General features: G+C 40.5%; 1 protein-coding gene across 6 annotated transcripts in view; it reads left to right on the forward strand.

Annotated features, from left to right (window-relative positions):
* The first annotated feature begins 4414 nt into the window (after nucleotides 1–4414).
* The window catches only part of tnrc6c1 (trinucleotide repeat containing adaptor 6C1), a 41680-nt gene continuing 23051 nt past the window's right edge, over nucleotides 4415–23043 (forward strand). For 2 of the 6 annotated variants that reach the window (XM_078268623.1, XM_078268622.1), the window contains exons 1-3: nucleotides 4416–4598; nucleotides 10647–10749; nucleotides 11602–11623. In XM_078268623.1, coding sequence (XP_078124749.1) covers nucleotides 10687–10749; nucleotides 11602–11623 — 85 coding nt within the window. In that variant the 5' untranslated portion in view covers nucleotides 4416–4598; nucleotides 10647–10686. Of the gene's footprint in view, nucleotides 4599–10646; nucleotides 10750–11601; nucleotides 11624–23043 lie in introns of all 6 variants that reach the window. The other 4 variants (XM_078268621.1, XM_078268626.1, XM_078268627.1 and 1 more) reach the window with 3 other exon arrangements.

Consider the following 23043-nt stretch of genomic DNA (forward strand, 5'->3'; position numbering starts at 1 on the left):
GTCTGGCCTTTCAACATTGTGGATTATCACTTTCCATGTATCCTATACTTGCCTCAGCTGCTCTTCCTAAAACACCACCATCTTCTATTTTGCCACTTATTTTAAGAAAATACACAGGCATTAGATCACTCTAACACTTGTGGTTTCATTCTTGCATATCTTACTTGGACTATAGGCCAAGGTATGGATAGAAATAAAAAATAAAATAATGTGCAAGTTAAACCTGTTTCTCAACAAATTTGGGATAAACAGGATGGGATGCTAAGTCAAGGAAAAATAGCACAAATACTGAAAAGATCTCTGAGAAAGTGGTCCTGTATCACATTAGATCCATACTGATGGGCTTCCTCCAGTTTACAGAAGACTGACACTAATATAAGCAATGTAATGAGCATGCTCCAGGCAACTGTACTGTCACCTGCTGTCTCACTACACTTCAAACATTAGATTTAGCTTGGAGTCTCCCGTGGTTTTCAGATGACTGCTCTAATGTTGGAATAATGCACCAATACAGGCAAAGAGGAGGCAGCTGTGTAGGCCTATGCTGTGTAGAAATATTATCTACATTTTATGCATCACATATAGCTTTAAATACACATTACTGTTTTATTAATACCTCCTTGCCCTTATCAAAGTGACACTTAGTTGTGGAGGAACATTTTAGATCCTTTACGCAAGTAAAATTAGCAATACTGCAATATGGAAATAGTAAAAGCATTACAAATTCCACCTACAGTAAGTAAAGAATGTAATATTAGCAAAAATGTACTTAAAGTATTAAAAGTTAAAGTACTCCTAATTTAGAAAAATGGCCCCTGTGAATGTTGTAATATTATATGTTATATTAGATTATTTTAACTTATGCATTAAAATATAATATACAATATAAAATATGCAGATTATTTATATCTTACCTTAATTTACTGTTATACAAGAGCATATTAAAACAGCATGTGTACCCGCCTCTATGTGTATATGTCATAAGTTATGTTTCCAACCCTTTAACTCAATCAATACAAATGCCTTTCTGCTCCTGGGAGATGTCCCAGACCTGCCCTCTTACAGGATCAGGTTGATATGGTAACAATCTGTCCGTTGAACTTTTACCCTCTGCCAGGTCAGTTGGCCAGGGTCATAATTGAATTTCTCAGATTTACGACTGGCTGCGTTCACTGATCAATGCTGCTAACGTCCACAGTGGAGACAGCAAGGTCAGATTTTCTTCTCTTCAACAACTTTTCACATAGGCTACTGTCTTACACACACACACACACACACACACACACACACACACACACACACACACACACACACACACACACACACACACACACACACACACACACACACACACACACACACACACACAAGTTTTAGATGCTGTATTTGAATCAGAAAATCACATTACAAGTATACAGAATATAGAGAACTATACATTAATTGACACTCCAGGGTAAAAAAAACTCTCTTGCTCTTTTTCTTTTTTTGGTAAACCTTTCAATCATAAACAATAGTCAGATATGAACAGGCCCAAGGGTGCCTAGGATAGCTCTAGGATTAAAACACCTCTTCGGCCTTCATTTACAAAAACAATATCAGGAGTTAAATATGTTACAGAACAGGTTATGTGAGATATGAATCCATCCTGGCATCAATTGTATTGAAATGAAGGTGGACAAGAAACCATTCATTCAGCCACACCAGCTACATTAAATAAGACAAAACGGTAAGAGTAAATGCATTTACATGTGTTTATTTTCTTTGGAGTAAACTGGTTAACAAGTCAACAATACAAATGGAGTAATTAGATGTAAACTAACACCTGAATTGTAGCTGAAAACAATGGGCTACTTTCTTTCTCAGATTTAATATCACCAGTTGGCCTAAATCTACCTGTTCAGGGGCACAAAAATGGCTCTATTTATCATTGAAATACAGTGAAGAAGAGCTACCAGTGAACCATTTGTCTTTCATTTCTACTCCTTCACATGAAATGATATACCCTGACCACAGAGGTCACAGTCCACTTCACTTTGTTTTCAGTGTAACATGGCAAGCTCAGTTTAACAGCATCAATATAATGTATAGTTCATTGAATCACACAACAAGCTGAATTTACAGACAGGCTACACTCTGATTACAGTTGAGTCTCTACAGCAGCAATATTTCCTAAATAAACCTTAAACAAAGCCACTCAACCCATTTCTGAGCATTCACTATACAATAAGTCATAAGTATAATTCAGAACAGAACCTCAGATAAAATGCAAAAAAAATTAAAATTCAGGATCACAACATTGTTTGGATCTTCAAATCACTAAAATTGAACAATGACAAGATGGTATCACCCAGAATGTGGTCACCATGGAAATATCACACACACACACACACACACACACACACACACACACACACACACACACACACACACACACACACACACACACACACACACACACACACACACACACACACACACACACACACACACACACACACACACACACATTCAAAGTTAAAAAATGATTTAGGTAAGCTATCTGACACAGGAGATTCATCACCATGGTGCATAATTAGTGCCTCCCCTCCTCTCCTCTCCATACACTTCTCTCCTTGCCCTCAATCATCTTGTTGCCACCGTCACTGTAATGCATATCCCTCCGATTATCCAGATGTGGGTGACACCATAATCCATATGCCCGCGACAGCGAGTACAGATGGTTGTGGAATTTCAAGCACACGGTGGTGATCACCCTGCTTTGTAATCAGATTCATAGTAATTTCATGTGGGTGTTCACCATTTGATATTTCCAGATTCATTTCCCTATCAGATGCCACTGGAGTCTCTTTTAGAGTGGACTTCCATGTCTGCTAATGAGGGTTTTTATTTTGCTCCAGATCTGGCTCAATGAGTAGTGACACATTGGCCAGGCACACACTCCAAATTTCACCTCACTTCGATGGTGGAGATAAAGTTTCCACTGAGCCATGCGCGGAGAGAATTTCTCATTCTAAAGTGGCCAAAATATTGACTTGTGGAAGTGACTGGTTTCACCTCCAGTGTATTGGGAATATATACAGTATGTCTGATAAGTTGGTGGTTAGGCTACAAGCCACCTTTTGATGCATCAGTCCATGCATAAGCATATACATGGTTATACTATTGCACTTAAATGCAGCACAATCATGTGAGATCCAAGTGAAGTGGCCTCTACCTCAAATATGACGGGTGTAATAAAGCTTTACAACCAGTACAGGTTGCCTGTTTGGAATCCACACAAATGTCATTGCTCTAAAATACCTTTCCTGTCTCTAAAGTAGTCAAGTAAATTTTATGTATATAGCCCAATATCTCAATTCACACATTTGCCTCAAGGGGCTTTTCAATCTGTGGAGTATACAACACTCTCTATCCTTAGTTAGGTGAGTTAGTTAGGAGTTTGTTGTCATGTCGAGTCAAGTAAATTTTATTTGTGAAGCCCAAAATCACAAACTTGCCTCAAAGGGTGTCCTGTATATGATATATGTCTATAGAGCAGTTATAGACTTGCTACTTGATGACATTACAAATTAGAGTTGTAGCTAGTTTTGGGATTTGGGAGAGAGTTGTTCATGTTTACTCATATCTATGGACTATCTTAGACCATAACATGTATGAATTTTGAAAATGGGTGTAGTTCCAATTTCAGGAAAGTAGCAATATAACAATGTAAAAATACTCCACTACTAGTAAAATGTGACAGATGTCAAGGGGCCCCAAGTACAGTTTTTTTTGTAAGGGGTCACAAGCCAAAAATGTTCAGAACTACTGTCTTTAACAAGGTATTGTGTTTTATTAGCTCATCATATGTTTGTTTTTAAAAAAATATAAAATCAGTGTGGAGTCAAAAGTTCAATATTTACCTCTGAAATGTAGAGGAGTAAAAGTATCATAAAAGTAGCACAAAATGGAACTACCTCAGTTGTGTAAGTAAAGTATGTGAATAAATATACTTTATTACTTTGCACCCCTGATTTGGTGTCACTCCTAGCACATACGTGTCAAATGTAAGAAATGACACCACAGCAGCAGCATATTGTGGAGTAAGTCATTAGTTTATGGTTTATAGTAGAAATTGTGCCCTCTATTGGTGTACAAACATAGCACAGGTTCCAGGTTGCACAAACTGCAGGCTGAAATGCTGTTATATATTATTATTATTATATATTATATTTATCCCCGTAGAAAAATTCACTTTTCACACGTAGTTTGCTGACTTGCTTACTTTCTTCTTTAGCTATAGGCCTATATCGTAAGCATAGACTGTATATTATACCGTCTATGATCGTAAAGAAGGGGAGTGCACGAGGTCACACAGCTGCATCAGTGCACAGAGGGGAGTGATGGAGGGGCTGCAGTTGTCATGGAAACGCCGGGGGTGGAGCATTGGGAAGTGGGATCAGTTTGTTTTGTTATTGAAGGTCACGTGGCAAGGTGAAGCTCCTCCCCCCTCCCCCCGTTACCACCGATTCAACCGTCTCGAGCTCGAGCTCCGGTCAGTTACTACAAAATGGCTGCAGAGGCTCCGCCGCCAACGAGAACCTCCTGAACGCTTTATGGTAGGGTTTAATCCCTTTGGGCGCTTAGCACGACAGATTTGCACTTTGTTGTTGTCCACTTTCGGAAATATGCGTAATTTTAAAGTTAAATATGGCAGCTGGAAAGGGAATGAAAATTGTTTGCAGCCCAGCCCACTTTGACATCAATGTTTTCTTCGCTGCGAGTGGTTATCGCAGTTGTCTGTGGCAGAAAGGTCCTTATTTTTAGTCAGTGCATGAGTTACTTACCTTAGCACGGATTTTGTAGGTTTAATTTCAGTGGTAACCTGGGCTGATTGGCCTAACCAGCACAGTTGCTTCACAGTTCTAATGATTCAAGGGCATCCTGTGTTATTGCTTGTTGAGTTGTATTTGTAGTACGTTGTAGACGTTGGTTGAACGTTTGCTGTTGCACTGGTGTGTAGGAGTAGAGTTGACATGGATATTTTTGCAGCTCATTCTCACATAACATGCTCCGTGCTGCAGAGTGAGATGCCTGTATCTAACATGCATCACCTGACAGGCAGTAAACGCATTAGCAAGCTGAGTATACCTTCTTTACTCATGTCCACATATGGCTTGTCTTTCAATATCATTTACTAAGAATATTTGTTTCTCATGCATCCTTATCCAATCAGCCATTCTCTTGTTGAATAGCTAGTCGTTTGCTGGCCTTAACTTTGAAATAAATGTTGCACTGGCTACTTTATATGCAGAAATACAAAATGCTGAGATTAGAGACCACTTTTAGAGCCTTTCATTGTCTTGTCATAACCTTGGGATGGTTGTTGAAATTGAAACAGCGTAATATTTTATAAACTGTATGTATTGGAACTCTATCTTGTTAGTCCATAGTTTGAGCATTGAAAGCAAACCTTGAGATATGATGCATTGCTTCCTATTTTCCCTTCACCATACAGTAGAGACAACATCATTGCCCGCCTCCTGTTGTAGCTCCTGCTACAGCAGCTTCTGTGACACACACTCCTAAAGGAGAAAGCAGACTGTACAGACTGGGAATGCCAGCTCCCTGATGCATACGAGGGCAGGCTGACGTAAGCTTTGAGGCCCGCTGGTTTTACTAATGTGTTAGAGTCTCTAATTTGGGTCTGGGCCTGGCAAGGGATGAAGAGATGGTGGCAGTAAAGGAAAAGGGGTGGGGGCTTTGCTGTCCCTGCCGGGTCAGGGGCCCCCGTCAGCCCCCAAGCCTCTGAAAGAGGCAGTGTGTATTCACAGAGAGGCACCAAAGGGGGCTTGATAACAAAAACAGGCCACTAAATATGGTGATTACTATAAGGCTTAGGTCATAGCCTCACTTTCAGTTCAAAACTCTTGATGGCTTTTTGCTTAGTGCTGGACTAGAGGGACGAGGGGCATTTTGCCAGATTGTTTCATTTGGTTTGGCGGGTTGTTTGGTGTCAGTGATGGGATGCTTAGCTGGAGTCCTCAGTGGAAATGATGAGTTTTCATTACGCAGAAAAACAGTTTATTGCTGTTAAAGAAATATGTTTCCGTCTTATAGTTTAGATCATTTTTTAAAGTAAGTTTGCTTGAATGCTAGTTTCATTCATCCGGTGTTTTGTTTTTGAATGCTGGACAGGTAGTTGCTATATTTGTGTACAGATTAGGCCTAGTTCTTTACAGCTGTTAACAGTGCACCTATGCTTTTGTATTGGGGTGTCAGACACTTGGCAGTATTTCTTTTTAGAAAAATGCTACTCTAAAGCATTTTCCTTATCATCCTTTACAGAAATAAAAATCTGCACTACACGATTGGTCTCACTGCAGCTCAGTTATGCGAGATCTCCCTTTCGTACAGTACAGGCTATTACTCCACACAGAGGCTTTTTTTTTTTTTCAAATTATGAAGAGGATGTGGTAACTGTAAGAAAGCTACGTGGTTAGAGTTTAAAAAGACATTTGTTAGGGAAGTTCTTTGTTCTTTCTGACCTGGACCAATAAATTGTCAACCGGGCTTGTGAAAGAGTTCCCATTACTTTTGAAGCAGACAACTGACATTGGGACTGGAGGCAGTGCTTTTGGAGTGTGTCCATACAAGTTATTTTAGGGCCTGTTCAGAGTGCCAGGACTACAGCATAAGTTTCTTTTTTTTCTGTCGTTAGCTCAGGTCAGAAAGCATTAACATGACCACACTGAGAATAGCTTCAAGTACTTTAGAGAGTGCAATCCTCTTTGCAAAGCACAAGGACTTTGTTAGTGCATACCCAGCAGTTTTTAAATCGTCACATTATTTGAAAGGTAATGCTCACTAATTTGGCCTTTTACTTTTTGTTATGTTTTCGTGGTGTGTTTTTTTGCGGTTGTGCATTTGAAAACCTGCTGAACACTATGGCATATCAGATATTTTCGGAGTAAAAAGCTGTGTTGCCCTCAAGTGCGATTGCAGAGGGAGCTGCACATTCTGCCATAGCTGTGGCGGCTGCTGCTGTGGTTGCTAGCGAGCGTTCTCCCAAGGGCTCTCCGTGCTCTTGTTTAGCTTGCAGCGATGGCATTCCTGGCTCTGTGCCCAGCGACTGCCGTCTAGCACCCCTTCCCCCATCTCTCACATATATACACAAACCAGCCCCATCAATCGTAGCCCCCTCATCTTCATTGCTCCGAAGTGGGGCAGCTCGGCATTTACATGTCCACAATTCACCTTGCGATCATCGACTCTTCTTCCCTCTCAGACTCCACTCAATTTTCTAACAATTTTACACTTGCTTTTATTGGCTGTCCTTGGTCTCTCCCCAGTCTGACTGCGTTTTTTCTTTTCCTTTTGCCTTCCTTTGTCAGCAGAATGAGTGTGTGGTTTTAAGAGGGACACCAAGCTTTAATCCTGTTGTTCTGACAGGAGGGTGTAATTCCACAACAGAGCTGAGCTCATTGACCTACGTCCTTCATATCCACACGAGCTGTGCTTTCCTGCTACAAACGGCTGCTCATGATGTAGCACAGCCCGCTACTACGAGTAAACATCAAATGAAAACTGCAGTCTTGCAGCCTCCTCTGTGTGATTTTATTTATTTATAGAATGGCCTTTATGTTATCATTATTCATGTTCTTATCTACATTTGATAAAAAGGGCTCCTTGGAATTCTTTTCAGTTACAAAAGTTATCTATGGGGGAGTCTGTGTCAATTTTTTTTAATTAAAGTTATGTCTATTCACATAGTGCCATTATATTTCCAGAGATGCTGCAGCTTCCAAATGGGCAGGAGGCGCCATTATTGCATTCTTACCATCAGCCAACACAGAGTCCAAGGGACACACAGCTGTCCAAGCCAGTTTGGAAATGACACGGCAACTCTCATTGAGAGAGACTCTTTCTGTCCTGCTCAGGGGACCCAATGTTTCCTAAACTGAAATAATTTTGACGCTTTGCTCGGCACTCACTCTCCTCATCTGGGTCCGAGGCCTACAGCAGCTCACATTAACTGGAGCATCTCTCTTATCCTCTGATCCTACATGACACAAGCCCCCCACTGATGCCTTTGAAAGGAGCAGCACCCGCTATATTTAGCATGGCAGCTGCATCAGCAGGTTCCGTATCCAGCCTCTTGAGGGTAAAAATAAGTGTGTATGATGTGAATTGGTAGATAGGAGTATGGGGGCGGTGTGTCAACAACCTAATCTCATGCATGCAAGCTGGTCAACAGTCCAGTTATAAAGACACTATTTATCAAGGAGCTTCTTTTCATTGTTGTGCTGCTCTTTTAAACTATCAGACCTGGAGTGCTGCAGGATTGGCTGAATTAAGTTCTCAGCTCCTGCTAACATTAGCCTGTTTGTTACAGTTAATACTGATAGCATTTTCTATTTTTTAAAAGTTTGTATAAAAACAAATAATCAGTCATTGACGTGAAAACATCAGAAGCTGGGCAAATATTTAGTTCATTTAACTTTGCTGAAATAACTAGTCACAGGTTGTTTTTTGTTTGTTTGTTTTTGCAGTTTGGTTGATTTGTTTTTTTTGGATCTGTTAACACTAATAGATGACTTTGTTGTTGAGCTGAACTCCAATTGGTGTACAGTTAATTCAGAACAGCCATGGTTGTTTTGACACCAAGTAAATCACATTTAAAGTACAGTATGTCTACCAAAAATATATTAAAACATTTGTTTTAATATAGCCAATAGCTGGGTACACTTCATCTTCAACATTGTCATTTAGAGATGCACTTGCACAGGTTTTGTGGGTGGTTTCCAGTTGCCTATTTAATTATTTAGTTGTTTATGTCTTTCTTACACTTCTTTCTTGCACATCACTGATTGGCCATTTGAAATGATGCAATGCAAAGACACACTTTCTAACAGTGTAGCGCAATGTACTCAGAAAGCAGAATGCACTGGTTTCCCTCAAACAAATGTAATAATAGCAGTTCTCTAGTTAGATTCCTTAATTACTAACAGTTTCTCCACATGTTACTTCAGCGTTAAAAACGATATAAAGAACAGATGAAGAAATATTGTGGGGTCTGATCTTTGCGAACAAGAGGCTTCCCCGTTGGGATCCTTTGTCACCTGTTTGCTCGCCACTCAGTCTGAGAGCAGAGGTGACTGTGGCCTCTGGGAGATGGTGGCAGCAGCAGCTGCAAGATCAGCTTGGAAAAACTTGTCTGCACACTCAACAGTTTAGGTAGATCATGGTGCAAGAAATCAAGAATGAATCACACATTACTGTAAACCTTCAATTCAGTTACAAATGTAGTAGCAGAATGAACTCTAATGTGCAGTGACTATGCACCATTACAATTCTAAACCTAAATCTTACACGTGTAAAATCAATACTCACAGGGTCTAATAAAAATACATCAATGTCGTCTGACATATTCACGTACAAGGATGGAGGAAACTGCACTGCACTGACACATGTTGACTACTTTCAAATTTTAAACCAGTCACAGCCCTTTGTATTTTATCCCTGCATACCTTTTTCGTACCATTCATAGTAGCTCCTTTCAGCCATACAGAAAACAACAGTGAATTACTGTTTCCAACTCTATTGTTGTCAGGAAAAAAAACAATGTTTCATCATAACCAAGCTAAATCAGTGCTGCTTGGATGAATTATTTTATCACCACCACAGTAACATTTTATAAATGGCCCTTTCATATTCTTGGTTGAATGTATTACATTTGCCATTATGGTCAAGAAAGAAAAGTCAAGACAGGGAACAGGAAATACTTTTCTTTTGTTTGTTTTTGGATATTCAAAACCGTCTCTTGAACCGTCGCTGCCATGCTCCAAGCCCTGACTCAATTTCTCAATTATAATCTCAGATTTGTGTTTTTTTTTAATTTTTTTTTTTATGCTTGTCCAAGTTCAACTTTCTTCTTGTATTTCCAATTCCATTATTGAACATCCACAATCAAACAGATTTCAGCCCAGAGCTTAAGGGCGCTGTCTGTCTCCACCTGACTGCTCACCAGGGCCTCGGGGAGCGCTTGTTGCTAGGCAATGGCACACACCGCTGTTGCCAGCCGCAGCATAGGCATGGCAGGAGAAAAGGCTGATGGTTTTAATTTCCCATTTAAGGTTTAAGGAACTTGATTCCAATGTATGTATTTTTCCAGGCTAGTTCCTCTTCTCTCAGTCCTTAAAAAAAACCAGCTTCCAGCTTTTTATTTTTTTTTTTTTTTTTGAGTAGAGGATTAGGATAGATAAAGCTCTCAGCTACATGCACATGCAATTACAGGGCATTGTCAGGTGGTTTTCAGCTAGAATGGTGTGTGTCTGTCTGTTGTGGACACTTTTTGTCTCAGGACTGGGTAGAGAAGGTGTACGCTCTTACCAGGTCAGTGTTGAGACTTTGTCCACATGATGGTGGGCATAAAGTTGTCTACGACCCAGAATACTGGCATGTATTGTTTTTCTATGGTCTGCCCACATATTAGTTCTAAGAACGGGGGCCTCATCTCATTGGCCACCACTGCAACAATTGAATAATGCAGCTTAGTAATTGAAAATAAATCACTTTTGCAGGTGTTCACATGCCAAGGCACAGTACCTTTCTCAGTTGGTGATTGGGATAAAACAATGTCCATCTCTCTCTTTTTGTATTTTAAGCTGTGAGAAGAAGCAAAAAACACGAGAAGAGAACCATTTGATGGAAGATAAGAAAAAGAAAAAGCAAGAAGAGAAGAAAAAGAAAGAAGCTGCTCAGAAAAGGGTAAGCTTGTGGCAGGCCCACTCATTTGAAACAAATACACTTGTCTTTTAGCTTTAATTGCCTCTGCCTACCGTTTAATCAAAACCAACATGGTAAGATACTATAAGGCCCCGTGTATCCCCCAGCAATGAAAAGAAATGCCTCCACTTCCTTTTTTCTCAACAAATCTCATACAAAGATGTTGAGGGTAAAAACCTTTTGTATTATTTTAAATGTTAGGTGGTGCACAACAAAGCACAGGTCTCCAGTATGCTCAGGTGTTTTTGCTGAAGTTACATCACATTGATCACATGCATATTGAGCACATGCAATTTGTCATGTGTGTTTCCACAGGGAGCATTAACCAGAACATTATGTAGTCTTTACCCTGCAGCCCCCCACCTCTACCCCTCCTCTTCACTTGTTCCTTTAGTGGGTCATCTGTTTTCAGTTTTTACCTGCTGTTCTCTGTAATACATTTCATGTATCCTTGATGCTTCTTGTCAGTGCGGGTGAAAAAATGTTTAGGTTTCTTAATGTATAAGAGGAGCATTTGTGTTCTCTATTTTACTCCGACTCTAGCCACAAGAGCAATGAACCCGCTCACCCCCAATAGAGCAGCACGAATGAACATGAACCTTTTAGCATTTCAATAGATGAGCAGAACCAGCCCCTGAACATTTTGTTCCGATTGCCCTGGCTAGTTGCTCCAGCACTGTCATGCAGCTGGAGAGCCAGCCGATTTGACTCAGATGTTGATGGCACATTAACATTTAGGCCCACAATTTTCACTTATAAAAGATGGTTATTGCTTCATCATAAGTTATTCTGAGTCTTCTTTTTTATTGCTAATGAGTTCTTTCTCTTTTTCAGGCCACAGAACAGATAACCAAAGGTGAGTTCTTGTGACTTATTGAATTCAACTTTATGTATTTAGTGTATTCTGCCACACATATAAAATAGGTAGCTCAAATTTAATTTACTTAACTTACTTTATTTGCCCGCAAATGTGAATCTCCCTTTGCTTTGTGTTACAACATGCTGCACATGTGATAACACAAAGTTTCTCTGTGCAGGCAACATTTTGCCAGGTTTGTCTGCCATGATCCTTGCAATGAGTTTGTGATACAATGTTTTCAAACAGTAGGGAGACTTATTGTGTGGGTGTGTTAAATTGTGTATCCTCCTAATTAGATGGATAACTCTTGTGCGGGATTGCTTTTTTGCCTCTGAGCCTCAATTTGCTCTCTGTTCACTGCTTTGTAATTTTGGAAATGAAGCATTAGCTTTTATTATATTCAAACATCTTTAACTGAAAACATTAGCAGCAGCCAGGTGGTCCATACTACCTGAGCCAAAATGGAGGCCAGGTGCCCATACAAAACTAATAAGGAGCATAGGGATGGTGCAGCTGCTCCTCGGGCCTCCCTGTGGGCTCCTCAGGCATGCCTAGGAGGGTAGAGGTGAGGAGAAATCTCAGTAGAGTAAGGAAATGTTAAAAAAAAGACATGAATAAAGTTGATTGGAAGGTGACTTCTGAAGGGAAAAGTGTGCTTAGCTTGCAGGTTTTGAACTCCTGCTCTGTGGCAGCTGCAGACCCACTCTTCACTTTGTCTCTCTAAGCCAGTGCTCTTAATGACCAGAGAGAGGCGGGTAGACAGTGTTGGACAGTCAGTTAGCCCAGGAGCAGATCTCCTGGTAGAGATGAGCCGGCAGATGGGAGAGGGACTTAATGTTTCGCAAGGAATGGGCAGGGTGAAATCTGATTAGAGCTTCTGGCAGACTTTGGCAGCAAGAGAATGGACACCTAATTACAGTGTTAGTGTCTTTGTGCCCAAAGCTGAGTTCAGACAAATGTGTTTGTGTGAATTTAGATCAGTAGAAAGAAGTAAGTTCTCCTCTTATGGGTTCATACAACTGTGAACTCTCTATCGTCAAGGGTCAGTGCCTTGACCACCCATCTCTCCCTGAAGGATGAGTTAATGAGGCTGTAATGTCACAGAGGTGCCCCCTCCCACCCCTTATTCCTCTTTCCTGAGTCACTTATAGCCCCTTACAGTTTGAATGTGATCTGGCTGGTTGGCTGTGTTACTATTAGAGATGCACCGATTACAATTTTCTAGGCCGATTCCGATTTTCTTTGAGTTAGGCCAGCCAATACCGATTTTAGCCGATTCCGATTTCATTTTTTCTAACCACTTTACAGCACACACAAATATTTATTTTTTATCTTTTCTTTAATAGAACATTTTGCACAGAACATAGAACATTTTTTGAACAGATAATGGATCACTATAAAATAGAACTATATAAATTACTCCTGGTGTGGGAAATTCACACACAACTAAAGTGCAATGTTAGAACCATTTCCTTCTTTTCACATCCAATATCCAAAAAAAAAAAAATGTGATTTTGGTTTTTGGTGTCGTCCCTCCACGCCCTACTCTTTCCTTGCAGGTGTTGCATATTGCAAACTTGTTATCTTCTGCACACACGCTGAAGAATTTCCAAACAGCTGATATATAGTAGTATAGTATATATAGTGTGTGTGTGTGTGTGTGTATATATATATATATATATATATATATATATATATATATATATATATATATATATATATATATATATATATATATATATATGTGTATATATATATATATATATATATATATATATATATAGTAGATATAGAGTATATATATATATATATATGTGTATATATATATATATATATATGTGTATGATATAGAGTGATATATATATATATATATATATATATATATATATATATATATATATCTATCATATATATGTAGTAGAGTATATATATATATATATATATATGTGTATATATATATATATATGTATCTATATATATATATATATATATATATGTATGTATACATACATACATACATACATACATACTAGGCTTTCTCCCCATCTTCAAACTAGGCTGTGATTTGCACAGTTATTTTCGTGGCTGCTGCTCATAACAGCAACATGCCGTGACCTCATTTTACTGCAATCTTCACCCCTTTAAATGTCACATATGACTTTTTAGCATATTGTACATATGTGTACGATATGCTCATATAAATCCTCTTCGGCCATGTGACGGTGACACTTTGGTTAGTTTATTGTAGGACTGTTCTTGACCAAAGAAAATCCTATTTGACGATAAATCATTGGATTTTTTCAACTTATCAATTAGTTGATTCAATTGAAAAAATGTCTATTATTGTTTCACCACAAATAAATTCCACAGAGATACAGAGCAACTTCTTTAGATCTAGAGCTCATTTCAAATCAAAAAATATGTATACATATTGTGATGCCAGAGATATTATTTTATTTTTAATGAATTCTTTAATAGTATAGTGGCTAATTCACAACAAAATCTTTTTACATTATGAGTGACTAAGAGAGGCAGATTGTATCTGATACTAATGAAGGGTACACTGGGAGCTAATTAGGAGAACAAGGCTAGCGTGTAGGCTGAATAAACAGGCATCTATATACAGGAGATCTCCAGGAAGACCACAAGCACCATAGTAACACTACACCACCTTCTGTCTAGTCAAGAAGAGAGACCCACTCTGGGACCAGCAGGAGGGAGCAGAAGAAAGTGGGCTCTAAGCAAAGAGATGAAATTAATTGTAGTAGTTACATTTGTGCAAAGTGTAGAGTGGCAGCTGTTAAAACACAGTGCCTTTGGTTGATTTGAGAGAGCTGGAAAAGGGCATGCGAGAGCAAAAGAAACAGACGGAGCTATGTGAAACTGAGAATGCATGTCAGTTTCCTGTTTGCCGACACAGCTGAGGGGGCCATTTGAAGAGAACGTCAACTGGCTCACTTCTCAGACAAATACACACAGGCACACACTGTCATTCTACCAGTCCCCTTATATGACAGGCAAACACCAGCAGCATATGTACATTGTGTGCTTGTGCAAACACACACATATGGTTTTCCATTGCTACTCACAAATACTACACAGACCCCTTTGCCTTACTAACCCACACTGAGAATGTTATGAATTTCATTAGCAAACGTAGCATTCATCTCCAAATACCAAAATACCTATGAGGGTGCTTTCACACCTAACCTGGTGTGTTTGCCTGGTTAGTATGGTTCTTTTGGGATGGTGTGAAAGCTGTCTGTTGAACTCTGGTGAGAACTAGTCAACAAGACCAAGACTGCCTGAAAAGGAGGGTCTCTGTCTGCTTCCAAGCTGAGCTGATGTATATATTTATGCAAATTATTTGGCAACCATTGTAACAGCATGTTGAACTTGTGTCCTACTCTTTGTTTTTTGCCACTTCTTCATTAGAAGTTAGTGATACATAGTGACCACATATGGCGCTTTTCCATTACGTGGTACCTGCTCGACTCGCCTCGACTCTACTCGCCTTTTTTGGTTTTCCATTACGAAAAAAAGTACCTGGTACCTGCTAACAGGTACTTTTTTTAGTACCACCTCAGTCGAGGTTCCAAGCGAGCTGAGCCGATACCAAAAGGTGACGTGAAAGCGACAGAGGGGGGTGTCCTGAACAAACCCGCTATTTTTAAATCGTTTAGCCAGCTGTGTTTTTTTTTTTTTTGCTGCCTCCAGCTTCTTTTGAAACAAAATGTGTGTTCTGGCTGTGGCAAAAACAACAACACACCTTCCACGTTCTCTGTGTGTGTGTCGCATTAGGTCACGGCAGTTTACTGCGGCGCCGCTTGTTTTACAGTTCTGCGGAGGCTCCAGGCAGAGCTTTCGCCATAGCCTACGGACACACACACATGGCCGGCTCGACGCACGCACCAGCGCACAAGTATAAACATTAGGCCACTTGCATAGGCTACGGCGAAAGCTCTGCGTGGAGCCTCCACAGAACTGTAAAACAAGCTCAAGTGGCCTGATGTTTATACTTGGGCTGGTGTTTGCGTCGAGCTGGCATATAAGACGACCAGCCACGCTGAGGCGGTACTAAAATCTGCAATGGAAAACGGACGCACAGTGTGTCGAAGCGAGTAGAGTCGAGGCGAGTCGAGCAGATACCATGTAATGGAAAAACGCCATTAGTAACCTTCCCCCTGTAATAAAGCATAAAATATCCTCTTTCCCGACCTCTTTTCTTTATGTTCCTCATTATTTGTAAAATGAGGTCAAGTAGCAGTCTGAACACAAAATCAGTTCCTTTCTTTGTGTGCTGTTTGTGACAGCAGAGCAGATAAATAAACACTTAAGGCATAGTAAAAGGCAGCGTGACTTCCTGTCAGTTACCAGAATTTAATTTCTCCCTATGAGTCCATGTAGAGCTGATGATGTCGCCAAAACTGTCCAATCAACCTGCCGGTCCATGTAACCTCATGCTCATACTTGCTTCATGTATGGTATAAAAAGCCGGTATTATAAAAGCACCCTAAAATATACATGTGTGAATATCTTAACATAACATGTAGTGTACATCTTCTGATACATAAATATGTTTGAACTTAAAACCTGCATTAAAATAAAGGCTAGTAGCATTCATGTAGCTTTTGTTTACCCATTTTCACCACTGTATCAGAGTATAGATCAACGTCACAGGAGAGCCAAACCTTGATCTGTGTGTGTGCGCCACGCAAGTTGTCAGTTCCTGTGTAGTGCCACTGGCCAGCCATCCTCAAGAAAATACCAGATAGATGAGTGTAACAGTAATAATTATTGGCCCCATCATAGCTACGTATCGTGCCACAGCAGAAGCCTTCAGCCACCAACAAGCTGTACTAGAGTTAATTTCTAAGGGATAATTAGCTATTGTGTTTCTGTTCATGCTATGCGTTTTTATCACTATAAGATAGGGCACAACATACATACATCTCAAGGCGCACATTTACATAGCGCAATAGAAGATAACATTATTATAAAGCAGTAATTTCATAACCGATTAATTTGCCTTTTCACATTCGCTTAATTACGCCCAGCGCTTTGTGTTGGAGAGTCATAAATTGCGGTGTGATCAGGGGGGAATTTATGCCAGTGTGCCGCTTGTCATCGTCACTGCCTCTACTACATGTCTTATGAGCACAGCTTAAATGGATGCAGCAATGGCGATGATAAACCACTGTTTAAAGAGCAACAGGGGTAACGGCTGTTAACAAGTGTTACTCTATATATTGTGCATATGAGCTTTTTGTCATCAAATGTCTTTTCAGGACACAGTGTAATGTGGCCACACAGATGTTAAAGAGTTAAGTTAGTCTAGTGCTTCTGAATGATGAACAGTCTATTTTCTCTTTTTACGAAACATGAATGTTAGTGGGTCAGAAATGTGTGTTTGTATTACGTTAAGCGATGTTAGAAGTTGTAAATTAAAGGGTGTTATTCTGGAGCTGGCTTTTTAGGCAGCTGTGATATATTGGTTATTGCATTGAGAAGTTAGGTTGCACAGGGCAAATCTGTGGTTATACAAAAACTGTCTAAAATATATTTTAGAAAAAGGTCAAAAAGATATTCCTACTTAGAAATTGCTACGTTTGAATAAAACCGAATATTTAATCTACCAGGTATCTTGTATAATACAATGTGTGTGATAATTGCAGCCTCTTGCAGTTTCTGTATGAAGGAAATATTGCAGTCTCAATCATTCTTCAGTGAATTGTTTTCCCAGCGGTTGCTGCCCAGGTCAGGAGGACAGGACGTTCAACTCTCTTTCACCCATCAATTCCTCTAAATCATAACAGACAGTGGAATCTGGTCAGCTTGCAGCTGTTGGCACAAAAGGCCAGGGATAGGGGAGTGATGAGTCCAGGGAAGCTCGCTCTCTCTGTCTGTCTTCCACCTGTCTTCTGAGAGCAGCGAGCATACAGGCAACCCTTCTCTAATCTGTCATGCGGCTCTCATGGTGATGTTTCTGCATGTTGAGAATAGCTCTGGCTAGAAGCACCTTAAAGACGAGAGTGATTGTCGCTGATATGAGTAACTGGTGATGATGACTTACAGTATATTATACAGCTCAGGTGTACCGTGTGCGAGTATGTTGCACCATTCAGAAATCTAGTTACCATTTGATAAATGTTCTGAACTATGTAGCCTTATGCTCTTCACACTGTGCTGTCAGACACCAAGTGCTTTTAAATAGCATTTTGTCTGTGTTGAATGTGATGCAGCGAGGTAGGGGTTTCCCTCTTAACTACAGTGTCATATTTATTCACTTCTAATTAAGCCCTTAAATCTTCTCTCTTGTGTGGCTCGCTGCTCACATTTTAAAGCCCACAGGAGGAAAGAGATGGAGAACCCTAAAGACACGCCTCCCTTCCTCGCTCATGATTCGTTGATACTCTTTCTGCTGCCTCCTCTTTAATAGACATCTGAAAAGGATCTAGTAATTCCCATGTTTCCCTTTTGCTTCAATTAGAGTAGTGTACTATGACACTTTGGCAGCAACACCAGATCTACAATACACTTGAAATACAGTGGCTACAGAGAAGGCATGTATCATAGAGAATTTGTCAAACTTGAATACACATGGATGAAAGGGGCTTTTTAACAAAGAGAAAATTTTTTTTTTTTTTAAAGATAATTTTTGTTGGGCATTTTCAGCCTTTTATTTTTGACAGGACAGCTGAAGACATGAAAGGGGAGAGAGAGGGGGAATGACATTCAGCATGCTCTACCAACTGAGCTATCTGGGCGCCCAGAAATGATCATTTTTTATGTTTATGTATGAGTTTTCATTTAGTGTGGTTAACCAAATCTGCATCCTCCCAGATTCCTTCAAATTTTTTTCTTTGTTGAACTTTATTCTGTCGCACCCATTATACAGAATTTGTGACTGTGCTGCCATGTCTATGAAATGATAGACTGTTGGTTTTTAGAAGCCAGCCAACCTGCCTGTTTGAATAGAGGCATGCATCCTACTGACACATCAACCCAGTTTAGAGAATGTTCTTTGGCTAGTGTGTAAAAGCTTCATTCAGGCCATAACTTGGCTGATTAAAAGCTCAGCCACAGAAAGCTTATTATCACTAACAAACTGAACTTTTGCATGCGTATCTGTGTATACTCTCCCTAAGAACAAGGCGATCCACTTCGATGAATGGAAAGCAGAGACAGCATGGTGCTATTATTAAACCTGTAAGTAGACTTGCACAGATAATATTGGAATCGGCAGTGATCCATCTCCCAAGCACTTTTACTCAGGTCCACATTTGAAGCTGTGCCAGTATCAGTTGTTAAATGGCATGGTCTCTGCACAATATTTAATGTTCTCAGCAAGAAGAAAATGCCTCCTCACTTGAAAATGTTGAAATGCTTAACAAAGTTCATATGAACAGCACCTTTTGTTTAGACAAATCCCTGGCTAAGCAGTAGCACGGCCTTCTTTTGTGAAATTGTTGCTGTGATTGTTTTACAGCATGCATGGAATCTGACTGAACGGAGTATAACTGGGACTTTAAATCAGAGGTTCTCAATAATTTTTCAACCAAGGACCCCTTACAAGATAGAGAATACACCTGGAGACCCCCTAAAATGAAATTATTTTTTGTGAACTATAAAGTCTTCTGTAAGAAAATAAATACACATTTTTATAATGAATCTGAAAACTTTTCACAGAGTGCCAAGGACCCCACTTCACTGCTTTTAAGTTATACTTGCATTGGCTGGTCTACCTATGAAAGTATACAGTTCTCTTGTGGGTCCTGAACAGTTGCTATCTATGGCCCTCCACTTATAAAGCTCACACACAGAAGAATCCTTTATCTTCAAGGTCATGCGGCCTGTTTTTCTTCTTATAAGGGCCCTGTCCTTTTTTCCACCTACCTTCAACTCTCTTTCTTCCCAGACAACCTCCCCCCAACCTCTAGGTCTTAAACAGTCAAGCAAGCATGCTATCATTTTTCCTCTCAGAAAATTAAGACCCCTTTTTAAAGTGGAAAATGGGATGTCTTCCTCTGCGTGAAGAGCACACAGCCCCAAGGCCACGGTTTGATGTGCATCTTTGATGAACTGGGAATTCTCCTGTGCACTCGCACAGCTGAGCTGAGTGTTTTTGCAAATAGGCTGTTAGAGCAAGTGACTCAGATCTCTTATTACTCTATTTCACTTTTTCCTGCAAAGCACTGCCTTGTGAGACTTGTGCTTAATAAGCCACACCTTGTTGATGTCAGAGGTATTTACTTGTTTGTTTTTGTCTCCTGATCCCCTTCCTAACCAGATTCAGTCTGTGATTTTCATGATATTGCAGTGAGGCTCGAGTTCACAGTGGAGCATGCAAGGGGGTGGAGACTGTCTTACACACACACACACACACACACACACACACATACATACACATCATTCTCTTCATCACTTAACCTCCCTGCTCTTCCTCCTCTTCCTTCTGTATGTCAGCTCTCTCTTTCGCTCTCCCTCCTCTGATTGGCCGGCAGAGCAGCTAGCCAGCTTCCCCCTTCTCCCAGCTTCCAGAAGAATTTACTTCACACATCAGAGAGTCCCAACTGTATAACGATCGCCTTCATAACCATTATTATATATTGTGGCACATCCACAAAGTCCTCTGTTTTTAAGAGGAAATCACCTTTTAAAATCAGCGGGGACAATTGTCTGGGAATTATCTGCCGTCTCTAATTGTGTAATAATGATGAGAGGATAATAGTAGATCACAGTGAATGAAGGAGAAAGTGAGAGGCGAGCACGGGAAGGTGGGCAGGGATGAAGCACAAGATAGGAGAGGAAATGGAGCAGATGTAGAGAAATCCGATGAGAGGCGAGCTGCAGCTCTCGAGCTTCCCCCCCTGATTCCTGAGCTGCAGGGAGAGGGAGACACACAGACAGATGCGGGTCAAACTGGATCAGACCATGCTGACGGTGGTTGTAGCCTACAGAGGGTTTGCGGTACTGGGGGCAAAAATTACAGAGAAAACCCCCACCCCCCACACATGCATGACAGACACAAACATACGTAGAAAAATGAGGAAGAGAAGTAATTGGTTGTAATATGTGAGTGAACATGTCTGTCGGTATTTACAAGGCTGTGTGAATGTATATTCCACAACACCATCCTGTCCTCTCCCCTCAGTGTGGGCCTCAGCATTACATAACTCTTTGTGTTTCTGTGTGTCAGGCTGGCCGCATGTGTGCGAGTTATTCATTGCTTCACTGCACACACTCGGGATGGCAGCCAATGGTGAAGCACTGCTCTTTATAACTCATTACGGCCACACAAAGATTTTCTTTTTCTTTTGGTTGCTGCATGACATGTTTGTTTTTTTTTCTCCTTTCCCCCTCCTGTATTTTATTTCAAGAACACAAATACCATTTTTGTCTGGGTGCACATTATGTCAGATCAGCTGATGTTTAGGTCTTACACACATTTTTTTGCATCCTGTTTACATTCTAGTTTACCAGCTTATTCTATTATGTAATGAAATGTACTGAGACGATTATACAGTGTGCTTTGTGTCCCATAATGCATCTCACCCAGCAGCAGCTCTGTGACCCCGAGCTGCTCATCCTGTTTGACTTAGTGGTGACCTCTAACCCGGCACGTCCGCATTCAGCAACAGTATATTAGCCTGCTGAAGACTTTACACTTAACAGCTTTGGCTTCTTTTCTTTGGCAATGTTTTGTTTACAGTCTGCAAGCTTGTCTTAAAAGTAGCTATAGTCAATATTTTTAGAATAACAATTTATCAAATGATTATATATAATGTGAGAGGCATCGCTCATGGTGATGAACCCACAGAGAATTATTACGTGAATCTGTAGGTCCCTTCAGCTTTTCAGAGCTTTATGGCGATTTTCAGCTTATTGTTAGTTGTCAGGCCTGCAACTTTACTGTTTTCACTGTGTTCAATCTAACTGCTCTCATACCATTATTTTCGGCCACAGCAGGCAGCTGCTTTCTTTGAAAAAGGTAGTCACTAAAAACAGAGCTAAAAGAGAGACCTACATTTGCAAGGTGGCCAGAAACATGACTCCAAATCAGTGTGTGACCCAAGCGCTTGGCTTCAGCAGCCGCACGAGCAGTTAATAACCAACAGCATTGGTAGAACACTGAGAGCTGATCATTTCAGAGGCCTCAACCTGCTACAAACCATAAATAGCTTATGTTGATGGGGCTGAGATAATGTTTCCTTTTTTAGGATTTTTTTTTTTAGCAGTGGGGGCAGTTCTGTCCGAACAGCATATATCGCTTCCTACATGTGTATGCCTGTAGACAGGTGAGTGGGTATTGATACGCATTTACTTTTAGGTTTTATTGTTGCCTACTTACAGTAACAAGCATAGCGGTATCTTTCCCAGTCAGGTGCATGTGCTGCGTGTTGTAACTTTCTGTTCCTCTCTGGCAGGCCTGCTCTGCTTTTGCTCTCTGTGTGTCTTTGAACTGACACATGTGTGTGTGTGTGTGTGCCTGCCTTTTTACTGTAGCCATCCTAACAACACACTACCTGAACGCCTTTTTCTAGTCTCCCGTTTTACTCGTCACAACGCTGTCTTCGGGCAAAAAGTCACGTCGTGAGATCGATAACAGTTAGCTAGCTAGCCTGTTTATGTTTCTTGTAATGTTAGCCATTTCAAAGCCATCTCCGCGGTGACGTTTTTGGTGGAGCTGGTCGTTTAATAGTCTACTCGGACAGGCCCAATAACCTCTGAATAGTTGTACTTGTTGTTAAATTGCAATGTTAGCGGCAGCCAACGGGGTGCATTATGTCGGCAGGATCATTTAAAAGGCAACCGCGACTATTGTGCGTCTGCCCTATTTCTGATAGCGTGGCGGAAGAAATTTTGCCATGGTGCACCGCCACAATAAAATCAATATAGAGGAAACACTGCTGAGAGCTCTTTAAAGTACTGTCCTGATGGAGACAATAGCCCACAATAATGCAGCAGGCAGATATAAGTCCATTATCTGTTTTTTAGTCTGGATCAACGGAAGTACATTGCCAGGATAAGCCTGACATGCCGGATATCTGGCGAAGAACCGGATGTCAGGCTTTGCCCCTTCCCTGCTGCTGTGTGTCAAAATCCCTTCGCTACAGGAAACAACAAGAACATCCTCCGACCTAGCAAGCTAACATTTTCAGCTGAAAATAGGTTTTGCTGAGAATTTGAATTGTGCAATAAGGTAGTCCCGCTTGGTTATTTCGGTGAATGATTGTAAAGAATTACAAAGAATCTTTATCTTGCATTTACTTTGTGACTGGTTTAAAAAAAAATAAAAAATGCAATCAACCCAGAGTGTTTTTTCCTCCTAGAATGCATCTGTGGTGTAGCCCTTACTCCACAGCGCTGTGGAGATAGGTCTGGCAGTCCTATCTGGTACTTGACCTCTTCGTCAC

Source organism: Sander vitreus, chromosome 15, assembly GCF_031162955.1.
Source record: "Sander vitreus isolate 19-12246 chromosome 15, sanVit1, whole genome shotgun sequence".
NCBI classification, from domain to species: Eukaryota; Metazoa; Chordata; class Actinopteri; order Perciformes; family Percidae; genus Sander; species Sander vitreus.